Source organism: Aulostomus chinensis, chromosome 11 (assembly GCF_037954235.1).
Source record: "Aulostomus chinensis isolate RoL2024-O1b breed Wild chromosome 11, RoL_Achi_v1.0, whole genome shotgun sequence".
Taxonomy (NCBI): Eukaryota; Metazoa; Chordata; class Actinopteri; order Syngnathiformes; family Aulostomidae; genus Aulostomus; species Aulostomus chinensis.
In genome coordinates this window covers 25,330,334-25,349,574 of record NC_141330.1, presented here as the reverse complement: position 1 = coordinate 25,349,574, position 19,241 = coordinate 25,330,334, and the positions used below count along the sequence as shown (strand labels likewise).

The 19,241-nt window shown below is 43.9% G+C and overlaps 1 protein-coding gene across 24 annotated transcripts in view; it reads left to right on the top strand.

The window, feature by feature from the left end:
• The window catches only part of rims2a (regulating synaptic membrane exocytosis 2a), a 164,255-nt gene that overhangs the window by 50,528 nt on the left and 94,486 nt on the right, over positions 1 to 19,241 (top strand). Inside the window, exon 1 of one of the 24 annotated variants that reach the window (XM_086219184.1) lies at positions 2,145 to 2,678. The exons of the other annotated variants lie outside the window; for them this stretch is intronic. Within the exon in view, the coding sequence (XP_086075310.1) occupies positions 2,557 to 2,678 (122 nt within the window). The 5' untranslated portion in view covers positions 2,145 to 2,556. Of the gene's footprint in view, positions 1 to 2,144; positions 2,679 to 19,241 lie in introns of those variants that run through there. 24 annotated transcript variants of the gene reach the window in all.

Genomic DNA, 19,241 nt, shown 5'->3' with positions numbered 1-19,241 from the left:
GGATGAAGAACAGCTTGGCTTGTTTGTTACACCCCCTTCTAATATATAAAAAGTTAGCTTTGTTAAAAACACTTGAGCATTACCCAGTCAGCCTTTGGTTGTATGTACACAAACCTGCTGCTTCATTAATACAACATTTTTTAATCATAAGTGTTCTCATTTAAAGTGTAATATCCATCCATCCATCCATTTTCTTCCGCTTATTTCTGTTAAGGGTCGCAGGGGGGCTATAACCCTATCCCAGCGGCTTTCGGGCGAGAGGCGGGGTTCACCCTGGACAGGTCACCAGTCCATCGCAGGGCCAACACATACAGACAGACAACCATTCACACTCACAGTCACACCTACAGACAATTTAGAGTATCAATCAGCCTCGTCCCCAATTGCATGTCTGTGGACTGTGGGAGGAAGCTGGAGTACCAGAGAGAACCCACACAGGAACAGGGAGAACATACAGACTCCCCACAGAAAGATCCAGTGCCCGAGCTGGGACTTGAACCCGGAAACCTTCTTGCTGTGAGGCGACTGCGCTAACCACTGCACCACCGTGCCACTTTTAAAGTGTAATATACTGTATATCATTGTTACTTGCAGATGGTTCGGCAGCCAAAACTAGTAGTTACTGAGAACAGTCAAAAACAACTGCACAGTTATCTACATTCTTTGCCTGCGTTATTACAACTGTAGGGTTTTGTGTAGCAATTTACAATGACAATGTACTGTAATTCTAGTATCAGAGACAGTGTCGGAACTACTTTCCAGACAGGGTGCAGTGATTTCACGGAGCGCCATCAAATCTTCGGCCAACAAACAACCAGAGGAGCAACTGTTGCTGCTAATCAGGGCCAGCTTAGTAACCTGATGTATAATCATGCTTCTCACTCACTACCGTTCACTGCGCCAAGCTAACTAGCTGTCAGCTGGCCCCTGTGGGTCTCAGCTCCCTAAGAGACGGGTAACTACCGTATCTGCTGGGTGTGTTCGTTTTAAGCATCATGTCTGTTCAATATAAAACATGTGGCACAGGTTTCTTCAAAAGACATTCCCTTTTCGGTGCTCCTCTCAGTTTTTCTGGAACTTTGCTTTGAGAGGCTGTAGTCATGAGCTGCGGCTTGCAACAAGGAATGACGTACACCTGGTGCTCATACCTGAACATGTGACCTGAAGAGCCACAACTGTGTGGACATCCATCCATTCCTTATTTTATCTGTCTGCTTATATTAGTGCCACTCTGTCACAAAGCAGACTTTTATTTTTTAAAAATTCTCAATAAAAGCAGAAACTGAGTCGAATTTGAGAGTTTTCCTTCCTTGCTGAAAAATACGTGGGGCGTCACACTTTTTTATTGACCGAGTTTATTAATATGATTTTAAGAATACAATAAACTGAGACGGCTTGATTGGCCTGTGAGGTTCAGTTGCTATTAATTATGATTTAACAAGGAATGTAGTTGCCTACGTTATCATTATGAAATCATCCTAGCATCAATCCATTCAACACTGGAGAGCAATAATTACTGTACCATGTAAGCACGAACCATCTCCTCACATACAGCAGTCCTATACCTGTCACATATTGAATATTTCAAGCTGACTGTCTCCCATCATCCTGCTCACAAAATTACCCTTTTGCAGAAAAACCTTCAAAATAGGGTGGAACTGGCTCATTGGACGTTTGATTGTCCTGTAAGGCAACAAACAGTGGCTTTAAGAAACCACTAAAACCTAAATGGATTCTTCTCGGCTGGTTTTAGAGTCTTTACAGTTATCTCCAGAATCAATGACCGGATAAAATGAAAATAGATGTTCAAGTAAGCCCTGGGGAAAACCCCTCTTATGTGTTTTATGCTGTCCTCTGTTATTGCTGGTGAGGAGCTGATGGTCTGAACCCAGATATGAGACATATGGGAGGAAAAACCCTGACGACAGCATCGCCTCTGTTGTACTGTGATCTATCTGCTGCTCTGCGCGTCCCAAAGAGTGCAGGAGAGATAGATATGGCAGAGAGTGCGCACGATTGCATATCTGTGTGTGTGTGTGTGTGTGTGTGTGTGTGTGTGTATGTGTGTGTGTGTGCTCTTCATAGGAAATATGAGTTGAATGTGAGGCAGCAGCTGATGCACCGGTAAGGGGCTGCTGCTGCTGCTGCTGCTGCTGCTGCTGGAAGCCGTGGAGGATGCCGCTCCGCTTTATCCGTCCTCCGGACGCTCCTTCACCGCTTCCAGCACACCGACAAGAGATTTTTGCAACACCGATTAGAAGAAAGGGCTCGTTAGCAGCACCGGCACTACCTCTCTTTTCTCGCTTCAAGTCCGAAGCACTATGACCGAAGGATCCCGCCCGGAATGCGTCTACTCTAAGGACACTTTTTACCAGGAGCGGCAGGAGAAATATGGAACTTGATCAGCCTCTTTCTTGTGTTTAATGCGCCCGGAAGCTCGTAATAACCAAATACTGTGGAGGTCTATGCGTGGAGGAGGGCGCCGCCGGCTTTGGGATGTATTGTTGGTGAAAGAGGGTGATCATTTACTGAGGATAAAAGCAAACGGAGGGGGAAATGCAGTTTGAGACATTGCGTCAGTTCTGTAGCTCGGTTTTATCCCATTTCAACGGGGCTTTCTCTGCGCCTCAGAACATCCTGCAGACGGAGCTGTTCGAGCAGGCGCTCAGCAACATAGGGTGAGTGATTCCTTTGTAAAGAAATGCCCTAATTTATGAGGAAGGGCTTCCCCGTTGGTATGTCAAACGAGTATTGGGGGGTGGGGGTTTATCGATCGCAGCCAGCCTGCGTAATAACAACCCACAGTGTAGTAGTGTTGCTGCTGCTGCTGCTGCTGCTGCAGATATTTCCTGGCTGGATGATGGGCCGATCAGCGAGCCTGCCGCGGTTTGCTGCGTGCGCGTGCGTGATCTATTTGACTGTGTGCATGTTGGTGTGTTTGGGGAACGAGGAAGAGGTGGTAGTTAAAATACCGCCCATGCCACCTATGCCGAGGAGTGACTGTGCCATGCTCGTGCCTGTGTGTGTGTGTCTGTGTGTGTGTATTTGTGTATGTGCGCGTACGCCCCAGCGCGCCTCTGCTGCAGCATGTGTGCTGTATTGCCTCTGCTGTTGTGCCTTAGAGCAGAACATGAGGGGGTGAAGACGCTAGATGTAAGCTGGAAATAAGTACAAACACCACCCCACACCCCCACAGCCTCCAACACACCTTATACATAAGAGGTCCGAGTAAGTAAACTGCACAAAGCATGCCAAAGCAAGACAGTTGTAAGTGCTCCTGGACTCTTCGTGCCCCTGCTGTATTTTTTCATTCCCTTGAACAGAAGTGCGGTTGTCAAGAGAGAGAACGAAGTTGGATGTCACTCCGATGCATTGGAGCATATTATGATTAGCCTGCTGAATACTCTGCTCCCTCCCAGAGAAGCCCCCGGTCATCTGGACAGGCATGCCTGTCAGACACGTTCTGCCCACTGAGAAAGGGCCTTAGACCTGCAAGCGGACAACGTTCCCTCCTTATCCCCTTCTACTGTATCTCCACACCATGCACTGTCTGTCTCCCAAGAGTCTTTCCTTCTTGTCCCCCACCCTACCGTCAGAAATAATTTACAGCATTGCTGGGCTTTCTGCCACATTGCATGGCCAGAACACTCAGCAACTGGAGGGGCTGAACAGGAGGCTCTGTGCCTGGAAACTGTGATCCAGCAATCATCACATCTGACTGATTAAAGTGAACTTCTTTTTTAATGACTACCTTTTTTTTTTTACACTTGGGTAGAAGCTGTGTGATTGGCAGCTGAAGACAGGAATCACGTTTTTAATCAATCACATTGTCACGGCTGACCTGAGAAGAGTGTGTCTTTCTTTTGGGCCTTGAGGCTACTGGTAGCCAATGTGTCCACTAACTGTTAGAGCCACACAGTAACTGCACAACTCACTGCAGATCAGCAGTGTTATCAGTGGCTAGCCAGCCTGGCTGTATGTTCGATCTCAGCTGTTTGTAGGTCTGTTCTCTCTCTCTCTCTCTCTCTCTCTCTCTCTCTCTCTCTCTCTCTCTCTCTCTCTCTCTCACTTACACACACAGGGAAGGAGAGAGTGTGTTTTTGTCTTGCCCAGGCCGAGCCCGCTAATGGGCTGTATGCTTTTAGATCCAGCTGCCATGTATTATGCATGTGTACGTCAGCAGAGGTTTTAATGGGGTGTGGGGATCTGTTCTTAGAAGGTCTGAATGGTTTTGAATTGACTGGTCTCTACATTTCAACTGCAACCATTAAACCCCCCCCCCCCCCCCTACACAAACACACCATCTAAGCTTTTTACTTCCCTGAGAAAAGTGTCAGTCTTCAGACTATTACGTGAAGTGATAGAAAGGATGTTATTGGGTCTGTGGGACACATCTTCCTGCCCTGTGAGCCTTCTTTGAGGGGGGATTGCACGGATGCAGTGGACCCAGAGTTGCACTGCACGTCCAGTCCAGCATATTAGATGTAACTTATATTGCTACTGTTTAATGATTCCACACGGTGCTGCGCAATCTTGGGGGTTATTTTAGTGAGTCATCCTCATACTCACAGCTGTTTACTTCAACCCACACTCTCATATATTGTCTTCCTGCAGTGACAGCATATTTGGAGCGGTGCACTTCTGCATTTTATAGCTTTTATGTTGCAGTGCCGCATGTACAGTCAGGGACAGGGGGAAAGGGAACTTTGTTCACCACCCTCACTTCTTCACTTAATGCTCCTCAACCTGCACTCCCCTCTTTGCATGTCCCCACTCTAATGATGGGACCGTCAAAGTGATAAGATGTTTTTTTTAAAAAGAAATGTTGATATTGCCTTCCTCATTATCTTGACTTTAAGTGGACCTTAGGGAGAAAATGAATTATGATTTTAAAGGATTGTATGTTAGTAAAACAAGAATCCCTGGTTCACCATTGGCTGACCAAACTTCTGTGAGCCTGGATGGAAGGTGTCGCCAGCTTTGGGTTGTGAAGAGTTGTAGCATTTATTCACACAGGTCAGTTTGTGATGGTGGCCATATATATTTGCTGTCCCTAGGAGTTCATTTCAGTCCACAGCAGTATAAGTTCCACCACGTACGATGTTCAGAAATGCTCATCGTCACACACACTCGCACACATGCTCACTAATTCTGTGGTACTTCAGTGAAAACCCTGCAGTCTCCATAGTAACAGTGAGGTTTTCTTTCTCGTCAAGCAGACCTGTACTTGCTCCTCCTGCAGCCTTTTCGCATGTTGATGTTGTCCCATTATCTCCAAGGTACTTTCTCTAACAAAGAACAACAAAAAAATGGACACATTTTCCGTACTCTGGCATTGACTTGGTATCAGAATATTGTTTCTTCCCTAACACATATATACACCCTAATAAGGTTGCTAAAAAAAGACACAGGAATGAGAATATAATATATTTTCCTTTTAAGTCATGCTCAGCAGAAGTATCTCTGCACCCTTCATGGCTATTTCCTATCATGACTGCATTATTCTGTGGTATCAGCAGATCTTTTACTGCGAGATGTGCATTATCTCACACAAATGTATGAAAATAAGATTCACCTGAAGTCAAACCAATTTGAATTAGAATGTAAAGTTTTCTGAACCCTCAAATATTTTTTGCAAAAATCTCTGAGGTTTCACTCTAGACATTTAACACCTGAACATCAATTTGTGTCTGATATACTTTAACCTTGTGTCTCGTGCTCATCAATAACTCTCCTGATACACTTGAAAGTAATAATATTCAAAAGCAAAAGTTATCTATCAGACACAATGTTTCTCTTGAAAAGTCAACCCTCAGTTGTCCAAAACCTGCATATGAATGGAAATCAGTCATGATGTCAAAGAATCCCACTCTTCAAAGTGATAAACTCTGCGCAGTGAACGGCTAAAGTCTAAATGAAGGAACATGAAGCAAAAAACATTTCTGAGTGGAGGCGAAAAGAGTGTGAGTGGAATGAAGAGGCGACTTTGAGTCACCTGTAGCAGCTCATCTGTTTGCATCAGTGCCGCACTAAGACAGTTATGCAATGAGTGTCTGTAGATGCAGTGAGTATCCTTATATTGCTTACTGCCACGGCAGGTTTACATAACGTCCTCCGTTTGAGTATAGGTCCTTAGCCAGGACGGACATATTGAAAAGTAGCTAACCTTGTGGACAGTGATAGATCTTCCTCTTGGAAATACATCAGTGATTTAAGTGGCTATGGAGATTATTAAAGAGCTGCGCTAACTTCACCTGCAGCTCTAGCTGATGTTGCTCTTAAAAGTATCATCTGAGGACACAACTACATCTGAATTTGTCTTTCCATATTATTTAGTGTGTTGCTTCAAAACAAACTAAACATTTCTGCACCTTTTTATACCAAATTCTATTCAAAATCATATAGAAATTGAAAGGAACAATAGAATAAACCATGCTGCTACACCTTAATATTTATTTTTGAATCTCCTCTCGAGGAGTGGCATGGCTCAGAATTAGAGAGACCGTCTCGCAACCGAAGGGTCGTTGGTTCAATCCTCACTTCCCCTGGTGACCATGTCCAAGTATCCTTGAGCAAGATACTGAACGTCTGACCCGTACAGGGTGAACCCCGCCTCTCGCCCAATGTCAGCTGGGATAGGCTCCACCCCCCTAAGCGGTACAGAACATGGATGGATGGATGGATCCCCTCTCAAAGACATTTCCAGTCTGTCATACACTTAGCTTACAAAAAACACATTTTTATGCTAATTTCTATACCTACATCCTCTTGTAGTGATTAAATGTGAGGTGATGTGGCGTAGCAGATGTGAGGAGTGAGGAGCTTGATGGAGAGACTAAACAAGGAAAGAAAACAGTTAAAGCAAGACAGAAAGTAGCAGAAGGAGGTAGGGACACACACTGTTATCAGTCACCATGGTGACAGAGCTGTAGAAAAGGCAGACTAGCAGGCTGAAGCTTGCGGTACTCTGAGCCCCGGGAGCCCGGGATTCATGTTGAAGTGACAGAATTGGGGGACCAAGAGGAGGACAGCAAGAAGAGGAAGGGAGGAGAGGATGAAGAGACAGGCCTGAAAACAACAAGAGACAAGGACAGTCCCTCCCTGGGCTCCTCACATTCCTGGACACTTGTGTTGATTTGGGGGTGGATCCACCTTGATATATCATTGGCCACACTGTAGTGTACATCATGTTTTTACCCCTTTTTATCCAGGGCAAGTTGGCTCTTTAATTTTGTAGCAACACCCTGCTCTACATCCCCTTGTACAGATAGAAAATCAAGCTGACAGTGCTGCTCCACTGGAGCTGGTGGAGTTAAATGACTTGCTGAGGGGCTTCAAGTGAGGGAAAACACGACTGATTCCTTGTCCCGAGCCACATTTTCCTAGCTCGATTTCTGATCCTTTCAGCCTCTGGGTTACATCACCTCTGTTTTGGCAGTGTAAGTAAAATAAAGTAGTGTCTTGAGGATTTAGGTGTCAGAGTCAGACTCAGTTTCCATTGCATCTTCTGCATTTTCTTTGAAAACACCCCCAACATCCTGTGCCCACGTTCAGCCCCCCTCAAACCCATGGTGTTGTACCTGGGTGTTGGCGGCACTCAGCAGCTGTAATTAAGCCAGCCATTTATTGGTTTTGTCCTCACCAGGGGAGATGCACACAGGAAGAAGGGAGGCCCTGCTTTATTGCCTGGGTTTCTAAGAGTGGGGTTATTATGATAGCACACTGGAGAGAGAGAAAGAAAAGAAGTGGATAGAGAGAGAGAGAGAGATAAAGTCGAGACAGTGGGACTGATAGCGGTGCATAGGAAAAGTGGATGAATGGTGCGAGTGAGACAGCATGAGAGGCTGAATCGATCTGCTCAACTCCTCTCAGCTCCTCTTGGCTCTCGCCAAATCATATCTCAAAATCAGACTGTAAGTACGGGAGGAAGAAAGAGACAGAGAACGACAGGGAGTTGGTCGCTAGCAGTGGGCAATGTAGCCAGACAAGCATCAGGCTAAGGTCCAGACTTGCAGCCATAGGTGCTACAGGGGCCAAGTTTGGTTGCATGTTGACGTGGTACATTCCTACAGCCAGAGGTACAGGTGATGTCATCAATGGGATGAACACGATGTATAGTTCTGAGTGGACAGGTCGTCTGCAGTGAAGCACGATGAGGAAGAAGATGGACTACTCCCCTACAGACACGTCAGCCTGCGCGGAGCTCTGACATCTGGACCCTTTTCATGCTCACGGGGCAAGACTGATTCCATCAAAGGCTGAATAGGCATGTATGCTGATGCATTTTGTTTGTGTGTGTGTGTGTGTGTGTGTGTGTGTGTGTACGCATGCCCATGTGTGTGAGACCCCTAGCCTTAACATGTCACGATTGGTAGCTTCCAATAAAACTACATTTCAGTTGAGCATTCGATGCCACTTCCAGCTCTGCCCTGGGTCTTTAACTTCCTCCTCTTGCTGATGGGCTAAAAAAGAAGGCTGCAGAGTGGCATGGGAGTGTGTGTGTCCCTGTTTCCTGTTTGTGAGGATGCACTTGTATGTTCATGTGTTTGCAGCACAGGCCCTAGGAGGTCTTTTTTCTCTTACAATGCTTATTTTTCCGGTTTCCAGACAGATGTCTGATGTCATCTTGTTTTTAAATAGCCAAGAGAGAAAGTGCATGGATTGCACTTTGCTTTCAACCATATGCCTTGATGTGTGATGCTATTTGTCAATGTCAGGAGCCATTTTCTAGTTTTTAGAAGAGTTAAATTTGACTGCTGTTGTTGTCATGGCTTGCTGTGGTGCGGAGTGTGGATTGAGACATTATTCCACAAATCTTCCTTTGGCCTTGGTGATCAGTGGAGTTGCTAATTGAAAACTAAGGCTGTTACCTCCTAAAGGTGCTTTAGAGCATCATCATTATTCCTGTTTTACCTTTGATTTATTGATTGAAGCAGCTTCAGGGGTCAAAACTTGGGAAGGTCATGAGGTAGGATTTTTTTTTTCTGGCCACTGACATAATTGAATAAACATTTCAAACTATAGTGTCACTAACATTGTACTGTACTGTAAATAGAATACATCTTACATCTGCATTTTGTCCCAGTAAGGGAATCATGGGGTATCTTGTGGAAACACTGGAATGTTCACCACAAGGCGTATGCAGAGTTGTGCAAGGCGGTTCACCAAACAAAAACAAAAAAAATAAAAAAGATCTGTTGTATCCTCTCAGAATCCTCCATCAAACAAAGACCTGTTCCCTCTCTTTCTCTGATTGGCTCTGACTACACGTTCAAAGGCACCAAGTACAAGCCAATCAGAGGCTACCTGTCAGAAGATAGTATGAGACTATTTCCCATGTCCCTTTAGCACTCAGTATATCGCCTAACTTGAATGGTTAAATGGTTGAAATGATCTTGGGGCATCAACGAACATCAGTTGAAGTCATAGTCCTCATTATCAAAACCATCTGCTCTGGGGCTTGCAGCACCGTGTCTGGCATAGCTAGCATTAATGTTAGTGCTGGTGGTGCTAATGCCGTCTGTGGAGGTAGAGGGGCTGGGCGGCTCGATGGTGCAGTGATTAGCACTGTCGCCTTACAGCGAGTGGGTTCGAGGACAGGATCTCTCTGTGAGGAGTCTGCATGTTCTCCCTGTTCCTGCGTGGGTTCTCTCTGGTACTCCAGCTTCCTCCCACAGTCCAAAGACATCAAGAGGGGACCAGGTTAATCCAGACTCTAAATTGACCGTAGACGTGGCTGGGAGAGCCAATGGTTGTCTGTCTCTATGTGTTGGCCCTGTGATGGACTGGTGACCCGTCCAGGGTGAACCCCGCCTCTCGCCCGGAGGCTGCTGGGATAGGCTCCACCCCCCCGTGACCCTTAACAGGATAGGTGGTAGAAAATGGATGGATGGATGGATTTTTAAAGTTAGGGAACCACAGATATAATGCATTTGTTTGGTGTCTGCTGTCTATTTTGGTAATTCCGCAATCCCCCTGTTACTATTTTCACCTCACATACTCAATGCACAATTGACCTGGTAGCATAATATTTACATGCATTGTTTCATGAATGGGACAGTGACTGCTTTTCACGTAATCCTGCTGCTGTGGAGAAAATCCAAACCTATTTCATGCTCCAATTTATTCAATTACCAAAAATACACTTGAAGAAGCCTGTGATGAAACAATAATGAAAAAGCTTAATCTAAACATCTGCGTCTATCCGGTGCCATGCTATCATCATCCGTCTCATCCCTAGCTCATGCTCAAATCCTCTTTTGCAACACTGATGGTATTTCACATGCTCAATGAGATTAATTATTTCCATATTTTGCAAACATTGCACCGTGTGCGGCTCCCCCGTCTCCCAGAACTTGTACAATTAGCTCAGTTCATTTGTGTTGCAAATGAGCCGGCCCTAGTGGTGCTTGTCAGCCTCCCTGGGCCTCTCCCGCCATGCAGCGGAGAGGAGAACCCAGACGAAGAGTGATCAAAAGCCCTTTTCTCTGGCAGGCAGATGCTGAGTAAACACAGAGAAGACGCAGCTCCAGCAACTGTCTCCTCCCGCTTCTACTTCTCGCCTTCATTATTTTTTGAGTCTGCTGGCTGACATTAATGAAACCCCATGTAATATTCATTTAATTCCCAGTGTTTACTAGTTCATTAGGTTTTAGGATAGTAGTTGATCTGATCTCCTGGGGTGGCTAGGAAGAGGAAAGAAGCTGACTTTGAAGATTTCTCTCTTCACGCCAGCCAGGCTTCCTTCCATTTATTCACATGTCTCTCTTGATCTTGTTAGGAGACCATTCATAGTCCTCGCCTTGCTTATTGAATTGTGTTGTGATCCTCCTCCCTTGTCTGCTTTGCCACACTTCTGCTATCATTTGTGAAAAAAATGGAAGGAAAGTTGGTACATTGATTTATCTCAAAACACCCGGTCATTTAAAGGCCTCCGGCTTGCATTCTATATATTGTATTATTAGATATATGGGTGAGCGTACTCTGATCAGAACCTACCGGAATGGTTGGAGTTGTCTTCGATTGGATGTTGTGTCTGGCCATTCTCAGCTCTCTGGCTCTGGGCATGTGTTACAGACGCTGTCCTATACAATTATAATTAACCCACGCAGCCCTTTGGTCAGAGACTTGCTCTGCAAAGGTCTGAACGTGGGTTCATCGATTGAGACGTTGGCTTGTCAATGCTACTGAGCACTGGAGAAAAGGTCTTTCTGCTGAGCACACGAGCCCAGCAAGGAGCTTTTTCATCAGATGAGAAGGGGAGGTGAAACGTCCTCACATATCTCCCTTCTTTGATTTGTGGCGGTGGGTGTTAGTGTTTGAAAGTGCTGCAGTTGTATTTCATTTGGAAAAACTGGAACGTTACCGGAATTTGGGGTAAGAACTTCAGGCTTTTTGTCATTATTTAAACACATTGGGCCTCATTCAAGAAAAGCTCTTATACACAAATTTATTCTCATACAAACCAGACATGGTTTACATGAAGCAAAGTGTCATGGCTATTTGTAACTCCGTGCTCCTGATATCAATTGTGTTCTTAAATGTCACACCTGAAACACACTGGAGACGTGCACAGGTCTCCTGGCACATCTGCAATAACCCGCAGCACAAATACAGCCGTTTATATGGTGTTTCTGTCATTTTAAATACCTCAAACCTGTGTAAATAGATACAGATGCATTGCGCAGTGACACGTGTCTTGTTCAACAGTTGTGGTCATGCTGTGAACCTGTTAAGCGTAGTATTAAAATGTGTTTCAGGCGAGACAAGAGGTACAAATTTGATGTCGCAGGGTTCCAGTCAAGATTTGCTCCTGTGTGTGCTGTCCCTAACACTAAATTGAGGATTAAAATAATCCTGTTTTGTGTAAATAAAATTTGTGAATGAGGCCTTTTCTTCTCTTCCTGACAGTTTGGGAAAAACTACCATCTGTGTCTATTGTGCATTATTAGTGTGATTTAGTTTTCCGTAGTAGTTTTTGGGATAAAGCAGCAGTAACGCCATAGTGGAGTGCTCGTTAAATCATAGAAAGATCACTTTTGTGGCTTCTGTCTATGCAGTAAAAGTTGTGTGAAGAATTTCCGTATCTATTTCCTTGTGGGGCTTCTCAAGCTCACTTCAACCTTTGTTCTTAGGAGAGCTGCAGAATGTTTCTTTGATCTGATGTATGTGTGTGTGTGTGTGTGTGTGTGTGTGTGAGTGTGAGTGTGAGTAGAGTGATATGACATCTCTGAGACAAGTGTTTCAGAAAAGGAGCCACCGTCTTCCCATTATGCACAGCTTCCCGTCTGGCTCTAGGCAAGCCTTCAAGCACCTGATCTGCTGGAGTTCAACTCAAGATTTTAGAGGGGAAGGGAACAAAACCAGAGTGGAAAAGACAAGGGTGGAGGTGGTGGGGGTGCATTTCATTAATTTGAAAAACCTTCAACAGCTTTTTCCAATGATAACTGGAAGGGTATTTTTCGAGATGCTATACACTCACAGAAGGATGAGAAAATGAGATCATCTCATGTGATTGCTCCAGTGGAAGCAGTTGTACATGTCACCATTCAAACCAGTATCTGCTCCAAATGAGGGGTGTTGATGCCCCCTCGTTGGCTATGCAGCCCACAGTTGAGCCTTTATTTTGGAAAAAAAAGTTGTAAGTATATTGACAAATATTCTGATATGGTTTTGACATTAGATCATTAGTTGTATCATCATTACACACACACACACACACACACTCACACATATACATATGCTTCATTATTTACATTTTCATTGAAAAATCAATAAGATTGTGTGGGAAAATAGTGTGATTTTTGTGGGGATCCTTATGAAAAAAAGATGCTTTCTTAAGTCTGTACAACAATTCTGATTGCACAAATACAAACAAGCCAGGACTCCTTTTGGTTTCCACGACAGCAGAATGATGCCAGGTTGAGCTGGATGCATCTCCAGAGCTGTCGTGGCACACTTCATCCATCATAGAAAAGATATATACATTTGTCATTTAATCCCCTTCACGTAGAAGTCTCTGAACAGGTCTGTAGAGATGTGAGTTGTGCACCATCACATAGAGAGCTTTTACTACAATAATAGTCTGCATTATTAATAATAGTAATTTATAAATGACGTGTTAAAAATAGCTGCTGTGCGGGTGAACGTGACCTGCGCTGAATTGCCAGAGGCAAAATGGAGCGTGGAGCAAAAGCACATTTCAGTGGAAATGCTGCAGTCAGACGGGCGCCCTCATGTTTTTGTTGTTTGCTGTCTTCACTGTGTGTTTGTGGTGTTTTCTCTTCCATACAGTTGAACTTTTATGAAATATTCAGCTTGGCACAGTTACACCATTCTTTCTAATTTTCTTACCCACAGTGTAAATCTCTCAACAACAGTGTTACTACAGATTTACTGAGTCCTACTGTTTTTCAAGGAAATATTTAGCAAGTTTTAATTCGCCCCAGCAATCCTTTCTGGGTTTGATATGTTTGTATAAATCTAGAATCCATCTGATGATGACTTGGCTCTGATGTTTGTACTCTCCTGCCACCTTTCTTACTTGTCTACATTCAGGAATTTAGACATGTACAATGTCTGGCAGTTGAAGTTGGAAAGCTTTTGTGACTTTAAAGCAATTCGGGTCAAGAATAATTCAAACAGAACACTAGACAAGACAGTAGTAGTACATAAAAAAAAAAAACAAGACATGACTGGCCATAACGTTGTGTGCTACATTTACAAAAAGCTTTTAGGAAAAGGTGTACTTCAACTAAAGTTTTTAAAATATTCTACAAGCTTCAGATCATCAACAGGCAGAACTGGCAACAGCTTTGACCCTTTGACCCCAAAATACTCTTAGACGTCGAAATTGTATTTCTGAAGTGTTGCATCCATTTCTGTGAAATTTCAGCTTGGTCAAAATAGCATCTGCCATTAGTGTCACAACTGGTGTTAACAATAAGTTTCATCTAATATTAGAATGCAAGCACGATGATAGAGACAAGTTAGGCAAAGTAGACCTGATATTCTGATGATTATTTATACACTACGATTATTTAATTCTGCTTTACTGATGTTAAACTTCAGTTATCTGATAAAGGAATCTATTGGTTTTACTGACGGCTAGGGTGATAGAACCATAGGGATATTTTAGTCAGAAAATTGTCCCATAGAATTGTTGGTATTGTTAATTTGATGCATGAAATTCAAACCACAAGGAAAAGATACAGGCCTGCATCCAGCCAATCACATAAGTATATAACTCGTTTGCACCATTACAATTAGAACAAAGTAGAGAAGACTACAGCAGTACGATGGTTAAACTCAATTTTCTTGTCTTCAGTAAAATAGGTAATTCAACTAACTGTACAGACTGAAAGGAAACATTTTGTTCTGATAAGTGTTCAGCAATCACGTGGACCGCGGTTTTGTGTGTCCGTGTTTGGCAGCGGTGTAGCACAGTTTCTTTGCTCTGACGGATAAATGTCGGGAGCATGAGAAGGGTTGGCGAAATATAAGAACATCAAGTGAGTCGGCAGATGTTGTGTTGAAATATTAGACTGGCATTGGTCCTACCAGACGATGGGTTCATTGTCTCCCTTCACTTGTATGCGGGGTGGGTGCAGACATAGCAAGGCGTTGTTTGGGACGATGGAGCCCCGACCTTGAACCCACAGCCCGGAGCTATCTTGCCTGGACCCCATCATCATTTGTCAGCAATGATTGGACATTAACCAAAGAAACATGGCTCACCTGTAAACTGACCTTAGACTCCAGCTTTCCTCTAACTGGATCATGCCTTCTGCAGCTTGTCAGTTACCCTGTGGTGAGCGTATACACACACACACACACACACACACACACACACACACACACACACACACACACACACACACACACACACACATACACACACACACACACACACACACACAAAAAACCCTCCACCCTGCTTAGTCTGGTTGTATTTTAGGTACAGGGAGGGCTTGGCTGCGTGCCGCGTCGTGCCGTGCTGCTGCAGTCTTATCTGTTGACAATAACAGAATCTTAGGAGTTAAGAGAAAAGGAGGAGTGTGTGTGTGTGTGTGTGTGTGTGTGTGTGTGTGTGTGTGTGTGTGTGTGTGTGTGTTTGTGTTGGTCTAGAGAGAGAGTTGTGATGGATAGACGGCATCCAGCCCAGCATGGTCCACTATACTGCAACTGCTGCTTTCCCAAGAGGGTTGTCTCGTCGATCTGTCCGGCCCTGGAGATGTTATTTTAGGTAGCCAGGATTATTAAAGCATCCCCATGACTCACCCCTCAGCTTTTTTCATTACCTCTTCACTTTCTGAGTGGCCAGACTGCCAGACAGCGTCACTGCCTTTGATTTGAAATGCAGCTCGCTTATTGGTATGAAAAATGCCTACTTTGCAGGGCAAAGACGAACTGCATATGTGAACAGAGTGAGTGTGTGTGGGGGTGGGGGGAGGGGCATACGGTTTCTTGTGTGCTACAGAGAGAACAAAATGGGGAGGTTTAAGATAGTCTGTCCCAATGCAGAATGTGGTTGCAATTTGCGAGGTTGTGTATAGCTCCATAAAGCTTTGAGAAAAGATACAATGACTGAAAGCACTAAGTAGACAATACAAAGCACAGCAGCAGGCGGGGAGCGAGCTTCTCTACATTTATCCCTCACATTAAGCTGGAGATTTTAATGAATTTGAAAATGAAAGATGAGTTTGACACATTGATTTACCTGCATATTTGTGTGTACTGTACAGTAGAATGTCCTTGCTGCAGTGAGGTAGAAGGGGTGTGGTTATAGATGGCTGGTGTACTTGTGTAGTATTTGAATATAGATGAGTTGTGTTGGTTCAAATTAAACACCAAATCAAATTAAACACCACCATTATCCACATCACAAAAATGTCAGTCACGGCATTTGTCTGGGATTGACGTTCACATTGCTCACATATACGTATGTATGTCTGTGTGAAACAAGAGGTGTCACCTATTGAAATGAACCCACAGATCATCCTCCTCCTCCTCTGCAGCTCCACTTGACTTTACTGAGTTTCAATGATTTTCAGCTCATTGTTAAGCTGTCTGGCTGTAACTTCCCTGCTCTGGTTCCCTCTCAACGCTCATAGTGTCATTTTCAGCTAAAAGGCTCTAAAAGCCAAGTGCACATGAGCTGCCCTGCATCAAATAGCACACACACTGCTAGCGACTAGCTAGTGGACAGTGAGCAACCTTTAGCAGCTGAAGAACAAGATGTTTGTCTCCAGAGATGATGGAAACAACAAACTACTAGGCGGGCAGAAATCTGAATGATGGATGACAGGGGATGCTCTTCATGACAACTCAGCTGCCCCCAATATGCAAGAATATCTTAATGACTTTGATGTTTCATGATTAGTCTGTTAAAGGAACAAGCCAACTTCTTTGGGGGGAAATACACTTGTTGTTCATCCTCCCCAGAGCCAGACAAGACAAAAGAGACACTCTCTATGCTACATTAATGAACTGAGACCCACAGAGACCTGCTGACCGCTAGTTAGCTCAGCACAAAATGGTAGTGGATGGGGAGCATTAGCATACCTTGATGAAAAGTCATCAAATAGATCAGATTCAGGATCTAGATTCATTGATTGATCCTCTCCTATAAAGTCAGCTATGACTCATTGCAGATCAGTAGCAGTTGTTTTTCTGCTCTTCAACAACCTTGTTGTTTAGTTTGCCAAAGGTTTGAAATGCTGTATGATATCAATGCACCCAGTCAGGAAAGTAGTTCTGGGTATGCATTTGAGTTTAAAATTACTATACTTTGCAACTGAAATTATCATTTGATAATGAATATTATATATAACCATAGTTATTTAAATGCAGGGACAGACTGTTTTGGAGAAAAGTATAATTAGTGACTTCAGACTGATGTTTGCTACACAGCCCATCTACTATCATTTATTGGGCTAAGCTAACTTGCATTCAGCTGGTCTCTGTCGGTCTCAGCTCCCTTGTGCATGCACAGAGGAGAGAGGGGTAACTTTTTATTTTTATTTTTTGTCTGTCTCCAGGGAGGGTAACAGATGAGCATTTGTCTTGAAAGGTTGGCGTGTTTCTTTAACTACATACATGTTTATCCTACTGAAATAGGAAAATGAGCCTGTGAGGTAGGACAGGAAATGGAGCAAGCTGGAGATGCAAACAAATATAGATGATTGATGAATGCATGTGGAATTTTTTTGACTTAATCTGGAGTGGTATCTTGGTGGAAAGGCTCTCAGTGAAAAGCAGATTTTTGTGGTTATTCTTTGTTTAATGTAAAACAGTTGCTTCAAGTATCTCCGCTAGGGAAGAGTGCGGGTTTTACTAATGAAGTGAATGAATACTGCAGCCTATTGTCCAATAAGCCTTGGCGGCATGACAGTGAGGCAGTGTGAACAATGTCTAGATGCTGGAACTGAAGCAGCTAAACTAAATTTAGTGTTTATTGATAGTATGATTTACTGCTATGTGTTTGAATGTCTATTGTAAAAAACAACAACAACAAAAACCCATGAGACTCAAGCAAAGCTCCTGCCTTCCAGAGCTAGGCTGCTTCTTGTTGGCCAGATGTTGTTTAATGGGGTGTCAGATGATTTCTTAAGAAGTGCTGAACAGGATGATGGTGTCTTTCATGTGTTCATGGTGGAGTAGTTCTGGTCACAGATGAGCTCCAATTGCATGTATCACCTCATAGGTTCAAACTCTCAGTGATAAATGTTAATTACCCACCAGTGCTGCGGTGTTGATTAATTTCAGGCCCTCCAGAAGACACCACCACCACCACTCAAGTCTTCAACACACAGTTCAAGCCCAAGCTGAAGTCAATAAGACAGTATCTCTGTGCCGTGAGCAGTCTGGCTGTTTCTCTGCTCCACAGAGGTGTTTGTTTTATTTAATTTCAGCTGTGACGGGCATTTTTATGCCGTATGATAAAAAAGCACCCATGCCCCGCTCCTCTAACCTTCTGTAGAGAGGGGAAACGCAAGCAGCGGTGTAGCAATCCTGACTCTTAGCTAATCTTAATGGCATATTCTGTGGGGGCTTGGCCTACATAGAATGCTTGCAGTGGCTCTTCTTAAAAAGGAGACTGAACAGGCAGCGCAGTGCAGAAGATGTATTAGCCATCCAGAGAATAAACATAAGATGAACACACACAAGGCACTGGTCGCTCTGCTCATACATGGACGGATGGGCTCTGTGTTCTTGGAGCCAATTAATCTCAGATCTGCAGACGCTGTCAGATGCACAGAGAGAAGCGTCCATCTCTTCCCGTCCGCAACGTTCTATATTCGTCTCACACTAACCTCTCCACGGTACCGGGAGGTGAAGTGAGCATCCGCTTGTCAGTTGTGTCTGCAGCCGTTGGACATTAGTCATGTCTTTGTCTGTGTATGTGTTGCTGTTGGTGATGTTGATGTTGATCTTTATTTCTGTGTCATAGTAAAGTATAGTTTATCCAAGCACTGGTCAAATATTTGGCGGTGGCATGCTTGTTCAATTGATGTGGAGGACTAGAACTTTCCTGGAGTATTTCAACGAGGGCTCGACCGATTGTAGCCATTAGAGGATAATCAGTACCCAGCCAAAAGTTGGCCGATTGACACTGATTTTAACACACAATCAGTACTAAAATGCTGTTAATATGGTGGTTTTCTTAGAAATGATGTCCTTGTGTATCAGTCGAGGGCGCTCCGACTCCTCTCATGTCACACTCCACAGCAACCCCACAGAGTGAGAGTGAAGTAGTGAACGGTACTGAAGAGCCAACCGCGCATGCTCGACTAAAACCGAGCTGTCTGCGTCATTGGAAGTTTCTAAGAACGAGTTTGTGAAATAAAAAAATAACTTAATAAGTTTCCCATTTCCCATGACGTGCCTCGTTGTGTCTGTCAAGCTTCTCTGATATTTTCAGTTGAGCGTGACATGATACGTTAGCAAGCTAAAGTGAGGATAACCTAGCTTTAATATTAGCAACCCTCCTAAAGTATTAAACCGAGTCAGTCATGGCACCATGAATGATGTAACGGTACTTTACAGTACCTCAAGGTAGTATTACGCTCACTCAAGCAGCTGGATGCCACCAGACTAGATAAGACTGGAGCAAATTAAGATAACGCTTTGTCATTGTGCAAAAACCACAGCGGGCTGCATTTATTTTCAGCAGGACTGTGTTTTTTGATTTAAGGACCTTTTCTGTTTTAAGTTTTATTTTCGTGGTGGAAAGAACATGT